The sequence below is a fragment of the Anopheles funestus genome, chromosome 2RL (genome assembly GCF_943734845.2).
Source record: "Anopheles funestus chromosome 2RL, idAnoFuneDA-416_04, whole genome shotgun sequence".
NCBI lineage: Eukaryota > Metazoa > Arthropoda > Insecta > Diptera > Culicidae > Anopheles > Anopheles funestus.
The window spans coordinates 31,683,592-31,705,687 of NC_064598.1; the positions used below are offsets into that span (position 1 = coordinate 31,683,592).

At 44.8% G+C, this 22,096-nt stretch overlaps 8 protein-coding genes across 8 annotated transcripts; 4 read left to right on the plus strand and 4 right to left on the minus strand.

Annotated features, from left to right (window-relative positions):
* Nucleotides 1-115: 115 nt before the first annotated feature.
* Nucleotides 116-5,189, minus strand: LOC125764290 (protein CLEC16A homolog). Its single transcript, XM_049428389.1, has 10 exons — nucleotides 4,761-5,189; nucleotides 4,544-4,683; nucleotides 4,053-4,431; nucleotides 3,335-3,987; nucleotides 3,045-3,254; nucleotides 2,187-2,306; nucleotides 1,918-2,116; nucleotides 1,584-1,849; nucleotides 922-1,516; nucleotides 116-844 (listed from the first exon to the last, which is right to left on the minus strand). Exons 1-10 carry the CDS (start codon nucleotides 4,961-4,963, stop codon nucleotides 298-300), a joined length of 3,312 nt encoding a protein of 1,103 aa, XP_049284346.1. The 5' UTR covers nucleotides 4,964-5,189; the 3' UTR covers nucleotides 116-297.
* Nucleotides 5,190-5,319: 130 nt separating this feature from the next.
* On the plus strand, nucleotides 5,320-6,122 carry LOC125764375 (splicing factor 3B subunit 6). Its single transcript, XM_049428543.1, has 3 exons — nucleotides 5,320-5,565; nucleotides 5,630-5,748; nucleotides 5,814-6,122. The coding sequence occupies exons 1-3, from the start codon at nucleotides 5,536-5,538 to the stop codon at nucleotides 6,043-6,045; spliced, it is 381 nt and encodes a 126-aa protein (XP_049284500.1). The 5' UTR covers nucleotides 5,320-5,535; the 3' UTR covers nucleotides 6,046-6,122.
* Nucleotides 6,078-8,204, minus strand: LOC125764318 (general transcription factor IIF subunit 1). Its single transcript, XM_049428461.1, has 3 exons — nucleotides 8,032-8,204; nucleotides 6,471-7,957; nucleotides 6,078-6,406 (listed from the first exon to the last, which is right to left on the minus strand). The coding sequence occupies exons 1-3, from the start codon at nucleotides 8,044-8,046 to the stop codon at nucleotides 6,196-6,198; spliced, it is 1,713 nt and encodes a 570-aa protein (XP_049284418.1). The 5' UTR covers nucleotides 8,047-8,204; the 3' UTR covers nucleotides 6,078-6,195.
* Nucleotides 8,205-8,708: 504 nt separating this feature from the next.
* Nucleotides 8,709-15,966, plus strand: LOC125764287 (eukaryotic translation initiation factor 2-alpha kinase-like). Its single transcript, XM_049428384.1, has 3 exons — nucleotides 8,709-9,206; nucleotides 12,234-15,303; nucleotides 15,375-15,966. The coding sequence occupies exons 1-3, from the start codon at nucleotides 9,013-9,015 to the stop codon at nucleotides 15,687-15,689; spliced, it is 3,579 nt and encodes a 1,192-aa protein (XP_049284341.1). The 5' UTR covers nucleotides 8,709-9,012; the 3' UTR covers nucleotides 15,690-15,966.
* On the minus strand, nucleotides 10,046-12,164 carry LOC125764319 (protein misato). Its single transcript, XM_049428462.1, has 2 exons — nucleotides 11,872-12,164; nucleotides 10,046-11,808 (listed from the first exon to the last, which is right to left on the minus strand). The coding sequence occupies exons 1-2, from the start codon at nucleotides 11,944-11,946 to the stop codon at nucleotides 10,183-10,185; spliced, it is 1,701 nt and encodes a 566-aa protein (XP_049284419.1). The 5' UTR covers nucleotides 11,947-12,164; the 3' UTR covers nucleotides 10,046-10,182.
* On the minus strand, nucleotides 15,949-16,463 carry LOC125764376 (28S ribosomal protein S33, mitochondrial). The gene has a single exon (XM_049428544.1). The coding sequence runs from the start codon at nucleotides 16,380-16,382 to the stop codon at nucleotides 16,047-16,049; it is 336 nt and encodes a 111-aa protein (XP_049284501.1). The 5' UTR covers nucleotides 16,383-16,463; the 3' UTR covers nucleotides 15,949-16,046.
* Nucleotides 16,464-16,529: 66 nt separating this feature from the next.
* On the plus strand, nucleotides 16,530-18,191 carry LOC125764333 (cleavage stimulation factor subunit 1). Its single transcript, XM_049428486.1, has 2 exons — nucleotides 16,530-16,711; nucleotides 16,789-18,191. The coding sequence occupies exons 1-2, from the start codon at nucleotides 16,638-16,640 to the stop codon at nucleotides 17,993-17,995; spliced, it is 1,281 nt and encodes a 426-aa protein (XP_049284443.1). The 5' UTR covers nucleotides 16,530-16,637; the 3' UTR covers nucleotides 17,996-18,191.
* Nucleotides 18,192-18,229: 38 nt separating this feature from the next.
* On the plus strand, nucleotides 18,230-20,683 carry LOC125764309 (protein TAPT1 homolog). Its single transcript, XM_049428448.1, has 2 exons — nucleotides 18,230-18,656; nucleotides 18,726-20,683. The coding sequence occupies exons 1-2, from the start codon at nucleotides 18,458-18,460 to the stop codon at nucleotides 20,561-20,563; spliced, it is 2,037 nt and encodes a 678-aa protein (XP_049284405.1). The 5' UTR covers nucleotides 18,230-18,457; the 3' UTR covers nucleotides 20,564-20,683.
* The last annotated feature ends 1,413 nt before the right edge of the window (nucleotides 20,684-22,096 follow it).

Sequence of the window (22,096 nt, forward strand, 5' to 3'; positions counted from 1 at the left end):
AGTGGTCCTGTGACATGACAGCAGCTTTAAATATTTCAAATTATTGTTTCAAAAGTTCAAAAGTTTTTTAATTTAAAAATAATATTTTTTACATACACGTAATTATTTAAAAACATTTATAATTATTACCACATTTGCATAATTTATTTTCTAATCCAACAGAACGTGGAAAATCTCAACAATAAAACCTAACCGTTACAACTCAAATAAATACAAAGGAAGAATACCATCACCGCCGAACCACTTGTCTGCGCTTTGGTGGAAAAAAAACCGATACGATACAACCGTGGACCGTTCTTATACCGTCTCGATTACTCCACGTTTTTTCTGGCGCTCCTCCTCTGGCGCAATGAACGATGTTTCCTCCGATGTTGGGCTTAACTCCGACGGCACGATCGTAGCTGTTAACGGTGGTATGATCGATGCGGGAGTACTCGTAGTGCCAGCTAGCAACACATTAGGAATGATCGGATCTTTAACGGAACCGCTCAGCATGATCCCGTTGCCACCATTCCCATTGCCATTGCCACCCATGCTCGACGAGATGTTGACCACACTAAGTGGTTCTAGCGTCAATCGGGAAGGAGTATGCGAGCGGGATGGATTGTTGGACGAGTTGCGTGACACAGGACTAGAGTTTTGTGAGCGACGAAAATCTTCCAGCGGAATCTCTTCCGAACGAGGCCTCGGTATGCGAGGGCTCGATTCCCTCGAGCGAGGCGTACTTGAACGGTTGCGTGAATTATCGCGCGATTTCATCGAACTCGATCCAATGCCAATCGGTTGGCTACTTTCGCGCCGTGTTGCTCCCGAGGGCATTTTTCTTCGTGCACCAGTTGGTTCGCTAAAATGGAAAAAAATATTTTTGAAATATTCACGCACAATTTTGCATTGAAAGAAATAATGAAAGTGTTCTCCTACCCTTCTGTTGAGCGACTCGCACTCATTTGCACACGGCTAACGCTTCCCGATGGCATACTGTCACGCCTCAAAGCTGCTGCCACTCCGGGCACACGGTTGCTTGTTGAAAACAGTGGCCGATGTTCCCTTCCTTGACGTGCTGACGATCCATGGCGTAACGATGGCGTACCACTTGCCGATGATCCACCGGTGGAAAGCGATGGAAATGAGGATTCGTTCAACTGTCCGGGAATTTCCAACAGTTGCGCTATCTGAAACATTTTCTTCTGTCGTGCTTTGCTGCGTCCCTTGGTTAATCGCTGCTTAGCTGCCATACACCGAATATGATCGTCAAACATAAACTTGGCGGACAGTATGGGCGTACGATTGTTAGTCGCACCGCCTCGATGGATGGTTAGATGAAGACTGCGTGAATCTTCCTTATCACCGTTCACTTCCACATCCTGCAGAAAGCCAACGAATTTTGCAACACCCCACCCTAATCGTTTGCTGTCCGGTTCTACCAGTATAAGCTGTAGGATGTCCATGACCAAAAATCGCCGATATTTTGTCCCATCTCGCATAACGACGGTACAAGCAATAAGATCACTATTATCTACAACGAGAGAAGGTGTTTTATGTTGGGTGACAATTCTGCAACGTTTGCCATCAGCATCACTTACTCAAATCAAGCGCATTATCTATTTGAACACATTGGCCGGGATTGGTGAGGGGTAGAAGCGTTTCCTTTTCTCCCAATATCGACTGGCACATTCGGCGCAGTAAAAAGAATACACGGATTGCTCGACGTGCCTTTTCTACTTCACCGCATGGTAAGCGACGGGTAAATCCAATCCCTGTCAGCGGCGTTCCAGTCGGTGGTAACAGAATGGTAGAATCATTGCAGAGAAATTCAACATTCAGCGTCGTTTTTACCATCTCGTTGTATCTGTTGTGAAGAGTTACAGTACATTAGAAAATTGCAATCAACCAGCAAAAGCCGCTTTTTCCACTTACTCATCTTCAAAAAGATCCAAGAAAATGTCTTCCGATTTGTAGAAATTTTTCAACACATTCATCGCCTGATTGCGGGATTGATTCAGTGATGATAGATACTCTTCCGGTACGGAAGAGGCTGCATCTTCCATACCGCTGCCTATTATCTGACCGAGAAGCTTCAACGCTAGTTCCGTGGTAACGAGTCGTATCCGGCAGGCTAAAGAAGCACCAAAATAAGGTGTTAATCTTAGGTGTTAAAAATCACACTTTTGATTTCCATTACTTACAAGGTTGGCTAGAAATGTTCACGATCTGTAGCAACTTCTCGATCAGAACCACATTATACTGGGTTCGATTTGTTGGTGACGAGCGATTCAGTACAATCTCCAACCATTCTGAGTTGACACCTGAAGAAGATCAAGTATAGAATTAGATGAATCGTTCGCTTACTTACAATTGATTACACAAGCTTAAATTATGAACTAGAAATCGTTAATTTTAAAGCCAATGTTGGTGGTTGATGGTTCTCTACGAAGGGGTGAAATAAATATAAATATATTTTCCTTTCATTCTTCATCGAATTTAAACACAGAAGCATGCCAATTATCGTAACAAATGATAAAAATGAATGTACATTAACGTAGTCAAACTAATTTGATCAACCACCCTTTTTAAAACAATTTTGCATTGTGATCGAACCGGGGGAAAAAACAATACTCAAACGTAAAGCTACACATCGAGACTATACAATCAATGAAGGATAGATAACTAACCGTCTACAAAACCGGCACCAACAGCGAGAATAAGTGTTCATTGCAAACGACACGATGATGATACATTTAGTCAGGAGGTGCAAAATTCGAATAATCAGTTCAAAGCAGCAGCAGCAAATGTTATTAGGAAAAGTAATTAATAGTTAGTACAGTAGTAGCAATATTAGTTGTTGTGTAATGCGATGAGCAGAAGAACATGTGAAGCGTGAAGAAAAAGGATAATAAGTTAAGTTCAACCTGTGAAGTAACTAATCGCAAGTAGCGTTTGATTAATCGATGATACCCCATTTACAAAATACCCACTGTGTTTTACTTAATTCCCGTTCTACTACTACTAGTACTACTTCTGGTAATGTTTTCCATACGGCATACCTTTGTTGTTGGCAAGTGCATAAAGCAAGCACAAGGCCAGCAGGGCTAGAAAATCGTTCTCGGTGCAATCGAGCGATGACAGAACCATATCGAGAAAGGGCCGATTCGTTTCCGGCGTTCGATAAGCATTGAGCAGAAGCTTCTCCTTTTCCTCGTCTGTGATGTTCACCTTTTCAATCTCTTCCGAGAGTGTTGGCGGACTAGGAGAATCTAGGGAAAAAGGAAACAATTGACAGATGGAATAAAGAAAACGCACGTGCCACACTCGCTGCCATTTGCAACTCGCTTACTCGATATGGGTGGTTCATTGTTGGTGGAAGTGCTGCTGCTACTGCTAGCTTGGCTCTTACTGCTACCGCTGCTACTACTGTTGGGACTTTTGTTACTTCCACCTCTATCCGTAGCTCGTTCATCTGTCAGGTGTAGGTGCTCGACGCCATAAGCTGCCGTAGACGGTACCGTGCTTTCCAATGCTTCTTCCAGACTTTCCACTGGTTGAACGAATCCCAACGCTACTACCTCCCGGTTGTCGATGTAAGCGTTGAGCACTTGGGCAGCACCCTCTTTAAAAACGGTATGGTCAGCGTTTAGGATGACCCAAGTCAGCGCATTTATCAGCGGTCGATGCGTCACCACAAGGAACACAAGCGACAGAAGAAACAAAGCCACAACGCTAGCAACACGCGGATTGTTCATCTCCTTGATGTCAATATCGACAACCTTGTTTAACACGGCCGCAAGGTTACACGTTACCACGGCCATCGACATGGGTGGTGACGGTGTGAGGGAGAATATGTACAATGGCACGAACAGCTTGTGCAGCAGATGTTCGGTCAGGACGGCATTCAGATCGGCGATATCGAGACAGAGTATATCGTTCAGATAATGTAGATGATCCAAATGTTCCGCAACCAGGTTTGCCAAACGGTGCTGGGATTGATGGCTATAAGAAAAAAAAACAAATTTATTTTCAATCGCACAACGCGTCAGCGGTACCGTGCAACTTACTCAATGTCATTGCGAACGCAATTGTCCAATTCCAGGATATGTTTCCCTATGAACCATACTAGATTGCTGAAGTACGGTGCGGCCGTTTTATCGCGTATGAACTGCAACATGTTCGGGTTTTGCACCCTGTACACGTTCAAGGTAATGGTACGCACCGCAATGCGTACCATCGACTCGGGATGGTTGAAGAACTTGATCGCTTCCGTGTAGAGTGGAAAATCGTTTGTATGCTCATTGTAAAAGAAATGTATCGTATGCGTATTGAGCTTGAGGCTCAACGTTTTCAGGAATAGTATATAATATCCCATTACGTCCTCGTCGGAGAAATCGAACTTGTGTACTATGATCGAATTGACCAAGTTATTGCTGAGTAAATAGTCTGAAAGCGAAAAGGAAACGCCAATCGGTTCGTGTTACTACTACGAAGCGGAAGTATGCAACGCGCCACTGAACAACGACGTGATGCATGTTTTGAGGCGCTTATTACTTACATAGTGACGTCTCGTTACGGATGTTTTCGAACAGGATGTTTAGCGTTTGCAGCAGTTGCACGCAGACGAAGCTCGATCCTCCGCTCTTTTGTCGCATAATGTGCAGGAAATAGGACAGCATATTCTTTTCCAGAAAGAAGCTACGAGAACAATAATACAGAGGGACAATGAACAAAGAGCTCCACAGCAAACAATGCACGGAACAACGAGAACTCACTCGAATACGGAAGAATCATTTTGATCGCCCCAAATCAGAATTTCCGCTATCGAACGTAAAGATTCCACCAATAACCCACGGTTGCTTTCTGATACGGTCGTATTACGTTCCAGTACGCTGTACAAATATTTCAGATGATCAAGTGAAAGACGATTCTTCGGGCGATTCCATCCTCCCCCAAACCAGCTACGACTCCGAAACATTTTCAGGGTCACAGCGTCTCGTAGGGCGCGCTCGGTTGAGTGTTAACGTGTACTATAAGCGGAATATTTTCACTAAATCGTTCGGAATCTACTGAGATTTTAATAGCACGTCACGGACACATCTTATTATAGTTTTTTCTCACTTTTTCTACAGCACTACGAAGCAAAAACAGATAGCGAACAGATGGGTGATGTTTTTTTCTGCTAGTCTGACATTTCGTTACACACAACATTTCACTGTGGGTACGACTTTTATCAAAGCTATTGACGTTATTTACAAAACTTATTATACAACATCATTAGTTTTATATTTTTTTAATAATTGGTGTCATATTAAAATTCAAGACCTGCAACTAAAATAATAATGCAAATTAACTACAATATAAAAAAAAAAGAAACGAAAAGCCCCTTAAGTTTAGAAATCTTCAACACCCTAACATAAATGTAAAAGGCCGAAAAATGTAAACAAAATAGAGGCTGTCAAATCGGCTCAACAAATAAAACACAACAAAGCGGACCGCTACAACAAACTCACTGAAAATAGCAATTTAATTAAGTAAAATCATTGCAAAATGGCTCTCTCCATGCAAAAACGAAACAATGTACGTAACTGGTGTGCTTCGTAATAAAGTTTGAGAAGATGTTTAACGATTTTATCTCTTGCAGGTTCGTTTACCTCCGGAAGTGAATCGAGTGCTGTACGTAAGAAATCTTCCATACAAGATAACTTCCGATGAAATGTATGATATTTTCGGAAAGTATGGTGCTATTCGACAAATCCGAGTGTAAGTTGCTGTCGTACGGTTCACATTACAGTATAACGATGTTAATCAGCATACTTTTTTCGCAGAGGGAACACACCAGAAACTCGTGGTACCGCGTTTGTCGTGTACGAGGATATCTTTGATGCGAAAAACGCACGAGATCATCTGTCGGGCTTTAACGTTTGTAACCGATACCTGGTGGTGCTTTACTATCAATCGACCAAGGCATTCAAGCAGCTCGATGTCGATAAAAAGCAGGAGGAACTGGACCAGATGAAGGCGAAGTACAACATCAGTACGGAAGAATTGAAAAAGTAATTTTTAAGCTGCTATCATATTTGAAGTATGTAAATTTAAGAAGAAATACACCTTTTTTAGTGTTTGTAAGATCCAAATGTACCTATATACGTTTATTTCCCTATAATTCAGTAGCGTAGTTTATAGATGATAATGTTGGTCCTGTCGCGCTTATTTCGGTACCTTGATACTGAGATACATTTTGCCCTGAATCGTCTGCTTGACCGGGTTGATGCGTTTCAATATTTGAGTCATTGTTTCTACCAACTTCTCGCTAGAGACACCCGTTTTCTTGTTCTTAAACTTGGTTAGCAATTCCGTTGTGGTCATAGGCTTACGCATCAAATACCGCCGTACCGCCTCTTCGGTTATGCCGTAATCACTGAAAGAAAAAAACGAAAATGTAAGTTATACAAAATGCCATCGACACCGATTCTCGCACTTACTCTTTGCTAGTCGCGTTAACGATTCCAGCAAACGTGGGCGGAAGCGATGGTGTAATGTCGGTTTTGACTTTCTTCGCCGGCGTAGACACTGGACTGTTGCTATTATCGGAACCTGTTAGATCCGTCGTTGGCATATTAGAGCCAGTCATTTTGCGTTTGTTTGAATCGAACTGGCTTAGGCTCGGCGATGCAGAGCGCGAATTGTTCGCACTGGACAAATTTGAACTGATACCATCCTTGCCCTTCTTTTCCTTCAATTTCTTCTTGGCGCTAGCCGTATCCGAATCCGAACTATCCGAGCTGAAATCACTCGATGAATCCTTTTTGTCCGATTCCGACTTTTTGTTTTTGTTCTTTTTGGCCTTTTTCTTCTTTTTGCCCTCTTTGCTTTCCTTTTCCTTCCCGTCCTTGTCCTTTTCCTTCGATTTGCCATTCTTCTCGTCTTCTTTCTCTTCGTCCTCCTCCGATTTCTTTTCCTCTTCCTCGGAATCCTCATCGGAGGTCAACAATTTCCGCAGCGCGTCCTCCTCAGCCACAGATTTCATCTCCTTCACTACCTTGGCGTCGTGATCGGACTCACTGTCACTCGAGTCCGATATGTAGTCCAGCTCGCGCCCTTCTTCGTCACCATCGTCGGACTCTTCGAACGCTTCCTCATCTACGTCCCGTTTCTTTTTCTTACTATCTGCCAGTGCTTTCTTTTTATTTTTTGCCTTCTTATCCATGGCATCATCGTCGCTATCCTTTTGCTTCGGCTTTCCCTCATCATCGTCATCACCGGAAGAGGACATCTCGTCCGAATCGATCCATTCGTCCATGTCGCTGATCTTCAAATCCTTGCTCTTGCCACCTTCTCCCTTCTTGCTCTTTGTTTCCTCTTGCTCCTCACCATCATTATCCTCGCCTTTCTTCAGCCGCTTGCGGAACATGAGCGAGAAGTAGTTCATCGTTTTCTTACGCCGGCCGTACTCCTGCTCGGCTTCCTCCGCCGACAGTGCCTTATAGCGATTGATTGGTTGGAAATTGTACCATTCGTTTAGTGGATACGCCTCAATCGCACCATCCGGCGCGTGTGTAAACACGTAAAAAGCTGCATTCTCACCAACACCACCCTCCCGGATGCCACGGAACATTTTCCCACTCTTACCACCGGCACGTAATATCCATGGTTGGGCTTCAGGTTTGTACTTTTTAGCGATTATACCGAACCGCTTACGGCGTGCCTCTTCACGCAGGTCCCGATTAAACTCCGAACCGGCACCAAACTTGGGCATTACTTCTTCAATTCCCTTGAATTCTTTCTGATTGTTTTCGCGCTCCATCTTTACCGTCCGCCACTGGGTGAAATCCACATTCAGCGTTGCGTTGAACCGCATCACATGATACTTCTTTTTCAGATTCTTCGGCACACGAATTACGAATTCTTGCACCGAAACCGGAGCACCCGAACTCGAAGCCCCTGGCTGGCCAGTGCTGCCTTTCGAGTTCTGCGAATAACGTAAGGTGTTAGTGAGCTTTACGGAACGGAAAGTGTAGAATACGGCACCAATTGATAACCTACCGATGGTGTACTCATTCTACTTGTTGCAGTGCACTTATACTTTCTGGGGACAAAAATGAATCACTGAATTTTAAGCACAACAACAATGTAGTGCATACGAAGAACGTACGTTGCAGCGAATGTTTTTATATGCTCGTTGAATTATGACCACAAAGGCGCGAATATGGTCACCAGGATGACATTTAATTTAATAAATACATCAGAACGTCGACTATCCGGGTGCCTTTTCAGCAGTTGACGGATTATCCGTGCTGCTTTGAAAAGACAGTTCCAAAGGCCTGTAGAATATATGTCCAATTAATTGAAAAACTGATTAACTTTGATTGATGCTGTAAATCATTCAGTATGCTCATATTCAAACTAAGATTACAGTTTGTAACAATAAACTAAACTACATAAACTGAAAATTAAATTGGCCCTGCAAATACCACTGTGTTAAAAATAAAGTTTTGACAGTTTCGTTAAAAATACGAAAGTTATTTGAGCCAAACAACCGCCTGGATGACAATGTAAATATAATTTTTTTCCTAAAAACCACCCAAAAGCTTAATTAATGTAAACTATTTTTAACAAACTATACGCTTTACAATTAATTTTTCAGTTCCCATTTGTTTTAATTTCGGAAAATAAGCGTTAAACTTCGTTTTCAAAAGAACATACTTTTTTCGTTAAAATTGAACGTGCAGGCATCTGCCAGTTCCAGGTTGGATGTTTTTCAGTTGCAATTATAGCTTTGACGAAGATATCGGGCGACTGTTTTCGTTCGTTTTCGTAGCGCGAAGGTCGTGCGTAGTGTGTACCAAATTTTGAATCGAGTAAAAAGACATTTTAAAAGCACCGAAATTATCGTGCATCTGCCGTATGCCCCGTAGCGTGCTTGCAAGTGTTGCCTGTGTGTACAAAATATGAGTAGACGGCGTTGCGGAATACGCAACACACGACGACGAATGGTCCAATTGTACCAGTAGGCGAAGATCCATCATGCCTACGTGCTCTGTTTTGATTCGCTGTGCGCTGTGCGTCGGAACGGTGCTACTGGCCACCGTCGTGACGGTGGTAGTGGGTAGCAAAGGCCAACAACCATCCCCGAAACTGCCGGAAGATGCGTCAGCCCCCGTCGAGCAGCTACCATTCTGTGCCGAAGATGTGCCCCAGCTGCGTGACCTTAACGATGGGTAAGCAAGTGTGGTGGATTGTAACATGCACCTGTATAGCAAAGCAATTTCTCGCAAAACATGTCTGGACATGTTTTGGCAAGCGCTTGCCGCGAAGTACAAAACAAAACATAAACAACTGTTATCGCATAATAATGCTGGGGTTAATTGTACTTGCGTTAATGTTGACGTATCCGCCACCTCTTCTGATCGTATCGATCGATTGATGATCGTGGACGCTAATTAGAACGCTTTTCCCTGTACCGATTGACTAGTTAAGGCTGGTTTGGCCTTCTCTTATCTGCCCTCGTAATTAAGAACATATCCAAAAATCAGCTTCTCAAGTTTCCTACCAAATTCTTATCGGCCAGGTAAATCCATCACTTTATCAAAGGACTCAATTGCGTCATCATTTTATGTTTAATATTTTGGTGTGCTTTTTTTTTGCTCAATCTTTTCAAATGCTTTACTGGGTCTCCCCAAAGGGAGATTATTTGGCTGTTTTTATTTAGCCTGTTCTTCTGAAAGGTCGACTGCAAGTAGTATAGAATTTCGTAGCATCGTTTGATAACAGCGTTTGTTGCTGCGCAAGTAGGTACACATCGATTGTGGGCAATACATCTACCTGTTTGTTTGCAGAGTCTGGTTTTGTCTGACTCATTCCAGAACAGTGCAAAACAAATCGCGTTGGCCAATAAGCAGCTTACAAATTCCCGAGGGCCTAGAGCTCTTAGAATCAAAATTAGGCCCTGCTTATTGAAAGCAGATGAAGAGACCACGTATTTTTCGAAGAGATTGTTAATAAGCAATTTTTTAAAATTCTAACGTAAACCATTGAATGATTCTATAAAAATGTACAATTTAAGAAAGCGAATAGTTATTTTCGATTCTTAACCTTTTATTTGTCCTGTAGTAGCGACTAACAGCGAGCTCTTTTTGCATATCAAAGCACTTTGCGGTGTAATAGTGAAGAAATCATAAAACGTTCCCTTGCAGCTTACAGTTCGTAGTTTTCATCGTAATTTTCCTTAAACTCCAACAATCGTTCGATGGATTCTTTATAGTCCACCTCCTCCAAGCCACACTCAGCAAAACGTGGTATTTTCGGTAACCGAATTCGACTAACTTCGCGATGAAGCGCATCAAGACCATCGCCTAAATCGGACGACGATTGAATCGCAGCTAGCGCCGGACAGTTTTGTACACACAGCAGCGAAGCCTGCGCCAATGGACAGTCGGTGAGGAAACCATTGTAGCCAACCCGCTTGTCGAACAGCTCCACCGGGAACGGTTGCCGAACGGTCATGGGGTTTTGAATCGAAGTTACGTGCGTCATGCTGATCTCGAGATTGCAGGAATAGAAGAATTGTAGCATTTCGCTTATGTTGCTGCATCTGTACGCGGGCATTATCTGTTGCCGTTGAGCAGATTTCGCTGTTGGCGGTCGCTTGAGACGGTTCTGAGGTAAACCTCGGGCACACACGGACTGTACGACGGCACGATTGCGCACGTTAACGTTCGGGGACAGCTGAACGGTCAAGCTTTTACCATCCAATTGATCAAGGCAGTCTATCAAATCTTGCGTGTCATCTAACGGAAATGGAAAGGCTAAGCCGGCGGCGGCCATCTTTCGCCCGTAGGCATGTAAATCGCTGCACATGCCGGAAATGTAACCACCCGCACCGGTTGTAACCGATCCCTTCAATCGGTAACGCAACGTTACGGTTTCTAAGAAACTCGCCAGAATGGCGGATGTTTGATAGAAATTGATAGGATCGTACACAAGGTTAGGGAGCGAACGTGGCTCGCCCACATTACGCCAGCAACGACCCATGGTTGAAAGTGGCACAAACAGCGAACAGTGTTCCGCTAATTGTGCAAAAGCGAGTGCGGTATTAACGACACGTATTGAATCACTCATGGCTTCATCGGCATTTTTGAACATTGGTGCCTTGGGCGGAAATACTGGGAATACGAGCGATGATTTGCCATACTCATCCTGCAGATGCTCCAACAGTTTGATTGCAAGTCCAGAAAATCCATCACAGCAGTCGAACAACATTTGAAATCCTTGACAACCGTCGCACTCTTCGATGTACTGCCGCACGCGGTCAGTAAAATCGTCCTGAAAGTCGTAATCCTTCCACAGTTCCATGCCATTCGTAATCGTATCGAGTTGGGATTCTTCCTTAGCATGCGTATACCGTTCGATGATGTTTATGCTTCGGGGATGGTATCGGGTGTAGCTGAAATCTACCCAATTTTCAACCGTATTGGAAAAATTGTAATCTTTTTCCGCAGCCGTCGCTTCACTTTTGCTAGAACTTCCTGCCTGAAGGTCTGCTTGGTAAGGATGTTTCTCAGTTGGGTTTTCCTTTTTTATGACCTCTACCTTGTCAGTTTCCCATCCAATGGCGGGATCGGTGGACATTTGGTCCGGATCGATCGGTTGTTCGTACAAATCCCCAGCACGTGGTACATGTTTCAGTGCTCCGTTCAGATCAACCATCAGCAGACGCGGTGTGAAAGTAACCTGCCGTTGTCTCGTTTGACCTTCGCGATACAAAATCGAATGATCGATTTCAGATGGTTCTGCGTTAGGATCATAATTGAATGATGATTCCTGTGGGAAAGGTTGGATGGAGATTAAAATGTGTTCGAACCACTAGTTTCTCATAAACCATACCTGAATGTTCCACCAATGCGTACCGACGTAATTGGAATAATTGCCCAATTGGAATGTTAAGATTTCACGTGCCATTTTCGGGTTTTGTGCTTTCCGCAACTATTTTAACATCCAGCAAGATTTCCACGATGTTCCTTCGGTAGCAAGTAAACAAATATCTGTCAAAATACAAACAAAGATCTTTGCAGGGTTGTATTGTATCCCACACGTTGTTTATATGAAACACTTGAAAGATTCATCTGTGTTCAAAAAAATGTGAAAAGCCGGTTTTGAATGAGTTTTTGTTTACAAAATAAGAATCAACTTAGCAAATAAATTCATTGTCAATCCTTTCCTACTTTTGAAAATGTTTTCTCTTTCAGATTGGTTTTCGTTACAACGTTGGACGGGAAATTGTCTGCCCTGGACATGCTGAATGGTGGTGTAACACGTTGGAGTGTCCAGACTGGTCCGGGACCGCTGCTTTCCTCGAGTATTCACCGCCTAGAACTGACGAACAATGGCAAATGGGTTCGCATGATACCGTCCCTCGGTGGAAGCTTGTACAAGTTTGATGGAGACTTTATCGAACCGATTCCGTTTAGTGCGGAAGATTTGCTCAAATCTTCATTCAAATTTTCCGACGACCTCGTCATATCTGGCGGCAAGGAAACGCGATCATACGGCGTGTCTATGCAAACCGGCCAGCTGATTTATGTTTGTACCATGCAAGGATGCAAGAATGCAACGGAACTAGCGATGGAATCGACTGGAGATGGCAAATACGGACCACCTGAAGATGATCGTTCGTCTGGTGTAGCAGGTACACTTGATCCCATGCAGGAAGATGTTCTAGTCATTCGGCGACAGACACAAACGGTCCGTGCGGTCGAATCACGCACCGGTAGCGAACGTTGGAATTTTAGCATCGGCCACCATGAGCTGGAAAAGATGAGCAACGAAGACTGTCGTGGAGGCAAGGAACGACGCGAAGTGAATCCAGTAATACTTGATCTCGAACTTCGGGTGATCATTCCGGAGGGAGTGATCTGTGCCGTACGTAAAAGCGCCCCGGGTGAAATTGTTTGGCGACATAAGTTTGATGTGCCGATTGTAAGCGCCTGGCGAACGTCGGATAAAAATGACGATCAATTGGTCGATGTGGATCTGTTCGATCGCACGGACTGGTTGTGGAATGGCAATGTAGATGATAGTGAAGCCGATCAACCTCCGCTGGTAAATCCATCCTTGTACATCGGGATGCATGAGAAGCAACTCTACATACAGGAGTCCCCAACTATGTTGAACGAGAGGGAAGAAAAAATGCATGACATTGCATTGCTCACCGACGAAAGCAAATTGCCGACCATACCGTGGAAGCCATTGCCCGCTAGTCCTGCTGTTGCGGGTCTGCTCACGGATGGGGACAATTCATTTCAAGTTGTAAAGGACGAAGACGACACTGGCGAATCAACAGCCATTGCACGTTCTGTTCTGTACGCATCGAACTATATCAACGGAAATGGATTCTTTTTAGTGTACGAATCCGAACGTGGCGAACAATGCGGTCAGACTGAGGAGGTGTCGAACAGCACCGATGGTACAAACTACAGGCAGGATGAACATAAGGGAATGCATGAGGGAGAGGACTTGGACACAATGTTCGATGCGCCTGTTAAGGTAATCATCGTGTCGATGTGGTTCTGGTGGAAGGAAATACTTATCATTTCCATCACGACCGCACTAATATTGAATATGATGCTAAAGTTAAGGCTCGAAAAGCCACCGGTCATGGTAGTGGTCGAACGTAAGGTAACAGTACCGATCCCAACAGCAGTGGAAGCTGTTGAAGAATTCCCGCCAGCGATACGCATGGGTGCGGTGCGCAGTTACTCCGAATCGAGTTCATCGAATGGCCCACCAGCAATAGTGGAAAACTACACCTCCCGCTTTCGGGATGATTTCGATCTGGTGCAGTGCCTGGGAAAGGGTGGCTTCGGTGTCGTGTTTGAAGTTCGCAACAAATTAGACGATTGTCGATACGCAATCAAGCGTGTCGTCCTACCGAACAAACAGGAGTCAAAGGATCGCGTTATGCGTGAAGTGAAAACGTTGGCACACTGCGAACATCAAAACATTGTTCGATACTTTCATGCCTGGATTGAAACACCTCCGCCCGGTTGGCAGGAACGGCACGATCGTGAGTGGATCGAAAGAAATTGCCTTTCAACATCGATCGATATTGAAACCCCAACCGATACATGTCCACCGCTGCCGGGTGGAATGTCGGCAGCAACGGCATCTTCGTTTGAGGTTGGGATGAAAAATTCTCGCCTTCAAACCTCATCGGTGCAATCGAAACTGTGGATGCCACACTTTCCAGAGCAAAACTTTTCCTTCTCGAAAGGAATGGGTGATGGACCTGCTTTGAAACAGAGGTATGAACAGAGTGATAGTTGTTCTTTTATTGAGTTTCGTGCCGAGGGTGACCAGGATGGTCAACTGGCACAGCATGACGAGGACGATACATCCAGCTCCGAGTCCGACTCAGATGAAGCGTCGGGAGTGCAAAGCAATGGAAAGCAAAAGTGGAACGACGAAGCGGATGAAGACGATTCATTGGATATTGTTTTTAAAGAACCGTCCCGCAGTGAAGGCATTACTTCTAATGGTATAGTTACCCAGCACGCTGTATCGATTGATGTTTCGTTCTCACCGGAAGCGCCATCACAACCAGTGATGCATCACGGTTCCATGAATGGCAGTATCGAACAGCAGCAAACACAAAATCCATTCCGCAAAACACACCGCAGACCACTGTCTCTTGATCTCACCAGCACGGGGAATGTGCGTCGTATTCCCGTAGACCCTAATGCAAGAAGCACGGTGGATCATAGTACGCTTCCATCGTCCTCTGATCAATCGCGAGCTAATTCTACCCAGAGCAATAAAATTTATCTCTACATTCAGATGCAGCTGTGCCACAAACAATCGCTAAAGGAGTGGCTCTGTATGAACGGGTTCCCAGCACGGCGGGATAAAATTGTGCCAATCTTCGAGCAGATTGTTGCCGGTGTCGAGTATGTGCATCTGAAGGGATTGATCCATCGTGATCTGAAACCGAGCAACATATTCTTTTCGCTGGATGGAAGGATAAAGATAGGTGATTTTGGACTCGTGACAGATTCGAGTGATCTGCAGTATGATAGCGAGAACAATATGCCCACGATGGGGCCCGACAGGCATACGCGACAGGTTGGCACACAGCTGTATATGTCACCGGAGCAGCTGAAGGGTTTACCGTACGACTACAAAGTGGACATTTATTCGCTCGGGTTGATCCTGTTCGAACTGCTGGTTAGCTTCGGAACGGAAATGGAACGAATCTGCACGCTAAAGAGCGTGCGTAAAAGTAAATTCCCGGACAATTTTGAGGAAGAACACCAGCGTGAGGTTTGTAAAGAGTTGTGCTGTTGTTGCTTGTGAAGGCGTTAGAATATAAATGTGATTTTTTTTCCTTTCAGTTCAAACTGTTAACGTTGATGTTGTCTGAAACACCGAATAAACGGCCAACGACATTTGGCATTAAGGCTCATCCACCGTTCAAGCGAATCCCTTCAAACAAATCCACCACTGCACTGGGTGTTGTGGATGAAACACTGGTCATTGATAGCAATCCCGGCTCGACGAATGGTTCGTTCGAATCGGACGATGGTGAAGAGTGGCACTTTGAGCTGCCACCGCGTAGAAGAGACAGCCGTACTTACAGTACATCCGGATCCGGATCAGGCAACGGTTCCGTGGGTGTGCCGGGACCCCCCAATCAATTGTGCTATTGAATAACTTGTATTACCTTGCTTCATAATAGGAGGGCGGCTTATTGTGATGCCGGCAGCAAGGCGATTAACTGAGTTGCCAAGTGAAAGTGTTTAATTGTAAGTTATTTATGTCGTCCTACATGGTTGTTACAAATCTTAACGAATCCCCGTGAGTTGTTACGTTTTGGAAAGTGAAACGTAAACATTGTTTTAAAGATATACGTGCATTCTGCATAGTAGATGGGTGGTGATATTGAAAGAGAATTATGAACATATTGAATAAACCGATGAAACTGTACACATTCCCGATGGGTTTATCCTATATTTGATGTACAATCCATACAGCACTGATGACGACTGCAAATGCAACACAAACGCTTATTTCTTCGCACGTTTTCCTTCGCCCTTTTTCGGCGGTGCTTTTCCGCGCAGCGCCCGTAATCGTTTCATTTCTTCCTTGAAATCCTGATGTTCGTCCCGGAATAGACCGTACTCGCGAAGCTTCATTGCTAGCAGGTGTGTTTCAACGTGCCGAGGATACCAATTCACGACGTAGTCCCGCTGATGGATCGGTTCTTCGCTGAACATCTTGACTACCTTCATGGATTGTGAATTCGTTGGACGTGCCACTTCACCAAAGATCCGATTCGACAGGTAGTTCATCCGGCGCGCGTACGTCGTCGTAAGTTTGGTAAGTTCTTTGTATTTAGACATTATTTAACTGTGCACACTGACCAGAAGCTGCTCACTATCGTACCGCGAAACGAAAGGAATTGTGTAATTTGGTTTGTTGACAAAAATGAGCCTTTTTGACAGTGACAGTGTTTTTTTTTCTGTGCGTGAAACGAACCCCGAGCGTTTTTGACACATTGGTGTTTCAGGGAAAACACCGCCTGCCAGATTGTATTCATCTTCAAACGCTGTTTGGTGTAGAGTGTACTTTTGCTGATAAAAACACTATTTTTCACAATGAAAGACCAGGAAACTCCAGAAAATAAGAATATGCTGAAGTGTCGCGAACAACTGTATCGAATGATGATAAGGTTTGTAGGCTTTGAACGTAAATTGAGTGATGAAACTAAAGTTTTTGTCTCATTGTTTGTTCGCGTCGCTTCTGTAGTCAACTTTTTTACGACGGGCATCATGCTGTTGCGGTTGAGCTGACCAATTTGGTACGGGCTGATCCTCCCTGTCCGCCAAGTGATCGGCTGATGAACATTTTCAAACAGGCCAACCAAATCGAACAGTCGAAGGAAAGCAATCTGTTCGATGATCTACCCTGCGGGCTGGATCTGGAATTCGAAACGGAAGGTTCTACACTGGCACCGGAACCGGCATCCTATGAGACGGCTTATGTAACGTCCCACAAGCAAGCATGCCGAGCGGGTTGTTTCAGCGGTGACGGTCAACTCGTGGCTACCGGCAGCATGGATGCCAGTATAAAAATACTCGACGTTGATCGTATGCTTGCCAAGTCCGCACCGGAAGACATGGAACCGGGTCGTGAACAGCATGCACACCCTGTCATTCGAACGCTGTATGATCACACGGACGAAGTGACGTATCTGGAGTTTCATCCGAAGGATCAAGTTCTTGCATCCGCATCGCGCGATAACACCGTAAAGTTGTTCGATATCTCAAAAGCATCCGTTAAAAAGGCGCACAAGGTGCTGAGCGACTGTGTGCCGGTTCGATGCATAGCGTTTCATCCGACGGGCGATTACATGGCCGTTGGAACGGAGCACAACGTTTTGCGAGTGTACGATATACACACATCGCAGTGTTTCGTGAGTGCAATCCCATCCCAACAGCACAACAGTGGAATAACGTGCGTCCGTTACGCGACCACGGCAAAAGTGTTTGCAACTGGCAGTTTGGACGGTTCGATAAAGCTTTGGGACGGCATCAGTGGCCGCTGTATCAATACGTTTGCGCAGGCCCACGATGGAGCGGAAATTTGTTCGGTTGTGTTTACGAAAAATGGCAAATATCTGCTATCATCTGGACAGGATTCGTTGGTGAAACTGTGGGAACTAAGCACAAGCCGGTGTTTGATTGCATACACTGGAGCCGGAACAACTGGTAAGCAGGAACACCAAACGCAAGCCATCTTCAATCACACCGAAGACTATGTTCTGTTTCCGGACGAGGCAACCACTTCGCTATGTGCGTGGAACTCGCGCAATGCATCCCGTTGCCATCTAATGTCCCTGGGGCACAATGGTGCAGTACGTCACATTGTTCATTCACCAACGCAGTCCGCTTTTCTCACCTGTTCGGATGATTATCGTGCACGCTTTTGGGTTCGACGTACAACCGCTCATTAACCTGGACAGTGTATGCATTCCAAATATGGAATGAATTAATTTTAAAAATAACCCTCCCTTTGAACGAATCAATGTATCAATTTACATAAATGTAACAAACGAAACATGAAATAAAATGTGAAATCCGTTAAACATTTTGAACGTACAATGTCATCATTTGGCTCGCGAGCAGCGAATGAATATTGCATATGTTGGTAAACATACCACGGTGCGTGAAATTATCCCACTGGCATATGATCCACACTCAACTGTCATTCAGCTGTTTTCGGCTCACGCAGCGATTGCTACGCTGACGTTCGTAAACTGAACGTTTTGTGGTAGACTGTTTATCAAACAACATAATTCCGTGGGTGATTTCATAAGTGGCCCGGGTTCATAAGTACGCCAAGTAGGTGGATTCTTGCAGCAGCTTGTAGCGGGATAGTGGGCACAGGAAATGCCACCGGCATCGATGCGGTGAGAATGTTTCGCAAGGATGACATTTTTGCAACACCCCAAGAGCGCCAGCGAAAGAAGTTACGCTTTCAGGGTGACCTGGCGGCGCAATTCAATCGGGATTCCGTCGCTTCCGGGCTAAATGGAACGTCGGGCAATAATCGCATTGAGGAAGTTTCATCGGATGACGATACCAAACGGCTTCTAAATGGAGAAACGGCACCGGGTAAGTAAGCTGCGCGATGCAAGTCGTTATCATTTACAATAAAGTTTCTTCATTGCTGTCCATTTCTAGAGCGACCAGAACGTGGTAGTCTGTACGATTTCGTACGTATCGAACTGACCAGAGGTTACGTGCTGGAACATGACGAAGAGCGATATTCGGCACGGAGGGAAAAAATATACTCCTTCCTGAAGATTCCGCGCGAGGTGGAAAGCTTCATGCGGTACGGTGTTCTACAATGTGCCGACTCGTTCCTGTACATCTATACCTTTCTACCGATAAGATACCTTCTAGCTCTCTGGGCACTAATAACCAGACCAATTGCACGGTGTCTCGGATTTCGACGTCCGTCCCAAAGGTTGCTGGCACCGGCAGAAATTTGTGATCTACTGAAGGGCACCATTTGGATAATCTGCAGCTACACGCTGCTGTATATCGACACAAACATGCTGTACCACTTGATCAAGAGTCAGTCGATCATAAAGCTGTACATATTTTACAATATGCTCGAAGTGAGCGATCGCTTGCTGTCAGCGTTCGGGCAGGACACGATCGATTCCCTGTTCTGGACGGCAACGGAACCAAAGCACAGCAAACGACAGCACCTCGGTACGATTCCGCACTTTCTCTTCGCGATCGTGTACATGATGTTGCACAGCGTGTGTGTCATGCTTCAGGCCACCTCACTGAACGTGGCCATTAACTCAAACAACAAGGGTCTGTTGACCATCATGATGTCGAACAACTTCGTTGAATTAAAGGGCAGCGTGTTCAAGAAGTTCGACAAGAACAACCTCTTCCAGCTGAGCTGTAGCGATGTGCGCGAGCGGTTCCACTTGTCCGTACTGATGCTGATAGTGCTGATACAGACGATGAAGGAGTTCAGCTGGAAGTCGGAGCAATTTTTCCTGATGATTCCGGATTGTATGTATGTAATGTTTACCGAGTGTTTGGTGGATTGGATAAAGCACGCTTTCATCACGCGCTTCAATGAGCTACCGTGTGAAGTGTACCGGGAGTACACGACTAGTTTGGCTTACGATATGACGCAAACGCGACAGAAGCACGCGTTCAGCGATCACTCCGATCTTGTCGCCCGTCGCATGGGTTTCATACCATACCCGCTCGGTGTTATTCTGGTGAAAGCACTTTATCACGCGCTATCGTTCGATAATGCTGGTTCGATTGTCATCTTGTTCGTTGCGTTCCTGGTGTTGCTTAGTGCGCGCGTGCTGAACACAATTTGTGCCCTCGGCAAGGCATGCGATCTTACGCAGAAGCATCAGGATGAGAAGAATCAGAGTGGATGCCATCCGCTTACTTCCACACCTTTACCGAACAATGCACGGGCAGGTGGTGGAGTTGGTGGTCGAGCGACAAGCGATACCGCTACTTCTCCGATCCATCGTTCACATGCAACACAGTCAGCAAATGTGACCGCATCTCCGTCCGGTATGGTGAGCACGATGCTTTCTCCATCCTCCCCCCAATCGACACCGATGTCGGTAGGCAAATCTACAAGCTCGCTGGCAAGTTCCGTCAGCAGTAGTTCAACTGACGTGCTGCGGAAAACATCCGGCCTTGGCGCGACGGCACTGTTTTCGAACAGTGACGTTGACCTGGATGATGTTAAGCTGAACGATCAGGTATTGAATGGTAGCAGCACCGGAAATGTAGACTCTAGCGGTAGCCGTACCCAGAAAGAGGAGGAAGAAAATGTTGCCCGCAGTGTGCCAGATCTGCAACAGGAGCCAGGCCTGGAGAAAACATCGGGTTGGCATCAGAATGAACCGGCTGGGGGTGAAGGAGCGGAAGGACCGTTACACCCTCATCATCACCACCATCATTACGTGCGCACACATAAACGGTCCGAGTCGGAACCATCGATTCAGCTGGAGGGTGGTGGGTAAGGCTGTTGCATAGCGTAGAATGCGAAAAACGCCGAACGTGTTACGACCACGTGTTTGTTTGATTTGTTTGTGCGCGGTCGTAGTAACTTATTTCGATAAAATGCAGAATTTTAACATTTACCAATCGACCTGTGTTCGAAACGGTTAACGCTTGCTAAAGCACCAAAGGCTGACACAATGCACGTGAATGTGTGTTTAGTTAAGAGTTTTGTTTTTCATCTAATTTCGCGTCCCTGGTTTTGTTATGCTATTTTCATTTGTTTTCCGCACTTCGTTTTCCGCGAATCGTACCTATTTTTGTTTTTTGGATACCGGTAGGTAGTAGTAAAGAAATGTGAAAATAAATAATGGATAAAACTGGACAATGTTTGCTTACCGTTCATACTATCTTCGGAAGGTAGTTAATGCCGAATCAGACAGCACATTATTGTTGCATTGAAGCGCACTGGCTTTCGATTTAAGTACTGAAACTGGTAATGACCTTGCCAAACGACGTTTATCTCAGTAAAGAGTAAAATATTTTGTTGCCAGAAGCAACACGATTTTCTACGGAACTTTTTTTTTAGCAAATATGTATCTTCTACAAAAGAAACATCTTCATTGATGTTGAAAACGTGCAAACACAGCACAGTACTATCGATCGGTACAGCAAAAATGTGTGAATAACACTCATCTGGACACGGTAACCAGGACAGCTTGAGGGAAATTCAACCACAGTTGAATCGTTAAAATTTAATTACCACGATTCGGACGATTTCACGCGATTACTTTTATCACACATTATATTGTCGCTTCGAGTACGGTGCGAATTGGTTGTTCCTTTTTCCCGCCATTCCATTTCCATGTTACAGCTCGACAGAATCGATTCTTTTTCCACCACTTAAAGCATAACTGGAGGGAGTTTTATTTTATGATCGCGTTAAGCAACACACTAGCGCTGGCAAGGTGTGGTAGCGATCGAAAATTATAGCCATCGCTGCAAAGAGAACGATGTATCGTAGTACTTTTGTGGCCGTGAAACGGTTTGCAAAAAAAAAAAAAGAAAACCACCAGCACTGAAGAATGAGACACTCCGGAAGGATGAAACATTTATTTCCTTTTCACTTTACATTCTGCTGTAAGATGGACCTGACCTTTCTAGCCCATGAATGGGACCAGGGTGTAGTGCAAAACGATTGCATTGAACTGTTTTTTTTTTTTACTTCATTCTTCCTTGGCCATCCAAACCCGTACAATCCCACAAAGACAGATTCTGACACCGAAAAGACAATCGGTTAGCTGCCTTAATTGATAATCTTATGATATGTTATTTTACCCCGTATTTATGCTCCGATCGTGACATCTTAAAAGGTATCATTTAATTTAATCCGCGCAAAACGTTCCATTCGTTCGTTTTTGCGATCCGTTTTCTTTGCTCGTTTCTTACGTGTGGTGTGAAAATTGAAGAGTACCAGCGCATGATATGTTTTTGTTGTCTTTCCTTGCTGCTTTGTAGCTGTATTTTCTTACCCAATCGATCCACTCGATTTGCTG

What these genes read in the sequence shown, in the direction of transcription:
- LOC125764333 (XM_049428486.1), top strand. Translation starts at nt 16,638, where the DNA reads ATGAAAGACCAGGAAACTCCAGAAAATAAGAATATGCTGAAGTGTCGC. An exon ending in CTGTATCGAATGATGATAAG is followed by an intron (nt 16,712 to 16,788) that starts GTTTGTAGGCTT and finishes TCGCTTCTGTAG; the next exon opens with TCAACTTTTTTACGACGGGC.
- LOC125764376 (XM_049428544.1), bottom strand. Translation starts at nt 16,382, where the DNA reads ATGTCTAAATACAAAGAACTTACCAAACTTACGACGACGTACGCGCGC.
- LOC125764318 (XM_049428461.1), bottom strand. An exon ending in GTTAACGCGACTAGCAAAGA is followed by an intron (nt 6,407 to 6,470) that starts GTAAGTGCGAGA and finishes TTTTTCTTTCAG; the next exon opens with TGATTACGGCATAACCGAAG.
- LOC125764287 (XM_049428384.1), top strand. Translation starts at nt 9,013, where the DNA reads ATGCCTACGTGCTCTGTTTTGATTCGCTGTGCGCTGTGCGTCGGAACG. An exon ending in CTGCGTGACCTTAACGATGG is followed by an intron (nt 9,207 to 12,233) that starts GTAAGCAAGTGT and finishes TTTCTCTTTCAG; the next exon opens with ATTGGTTTTCGTTACAACGT. An exon ending in AGGAAGAACACCAGCGTGAG is followed by an intron (nt 15,304 to 15,374) that starts GTTTGTAAAGAG and finishes TTTTCCTTTCAG; the next exon opens with TTCAAACTGTTAACGTTGAT.
- LOC125764309 (XM_049428448.1), top strand. Translation starts at nt 18,458, where the DNA reads ATGTTTCGCAAGGATGACATTTTTGCAACACCCCAAGAGCGCCAGCGA. An exon ending in AAATGGAGAAACGGCACCGG is followed by an intron (nt 18,657 to 18,725) that starts GTAAGTAAGCTG and finishes GTCCATTTCTAG; the next exon opens with AGCGACCAGAACGTGGTAGT.
- LOC125764375 (XM_049428543.1), top strand. Translation starts at nt 5,536, where the DNA reads ATGGCTCTCTCCATGCAAAAACGAAACAAT. An exon ending in CCATGCAAAAACGAAACAAT is followed by an intron (nt 5,566 to 5,629) that starts GTACGTAACTGG and finishes TATCTCTTGCAG; the next exon opens with GTTCGTTTACCTCCGGAAGT. An exon ending in GCTATTCGACAAATCCGAGT is followed by an intron (nt 5,749 to 5,813) that starts GTAAGTTGCTGT and finishes CTTTTTTCGCAG; the next exon opens with AGGGAACACACCAGAAACTC.
- LOC125764290 (XM_049428389.1), bottom strand. Translation starts at nt 4,963, where the DNA reads ATGTTTCGGAGTCGTAGCTGGTTTGGGGGAGGATGGAATCGCCCGAAG. An exon ending in AATGATTCTTCCGTATTCGA is followed by an intron (nt 4,684 to 4,760) that starts GTGAGTTCTCGT and finishes TTGTTCTCGTAG; the next exon opens with CTTCTTTCTGGAAAAGAATA. An exon ending in GCGAGTCGCTCAACAGAAGG is followed by an intron (nt 845 to 921) that starts GTAGGAGAACAC and finishes TTTCCATTTTAG; the next exon opens with CGAACCAACTGGTGCACGAA.
- LOC125764319 (XM_049428462.1), bottom strand. Translation starts at nt 11,946, where the DNA reads ATGGCACGTGAAATCTTAACATTCCAATTGGGCAATTATTCCAATTAC. An exon ending in CGCATTGGTGGAACATTCAG is followed by an intron (nt 11,809 to 11,871) that starts GTATGGTTTATG and finishes CCTTTCCCACAG; the next exon opens with GAATCATCATTCAATTATGA.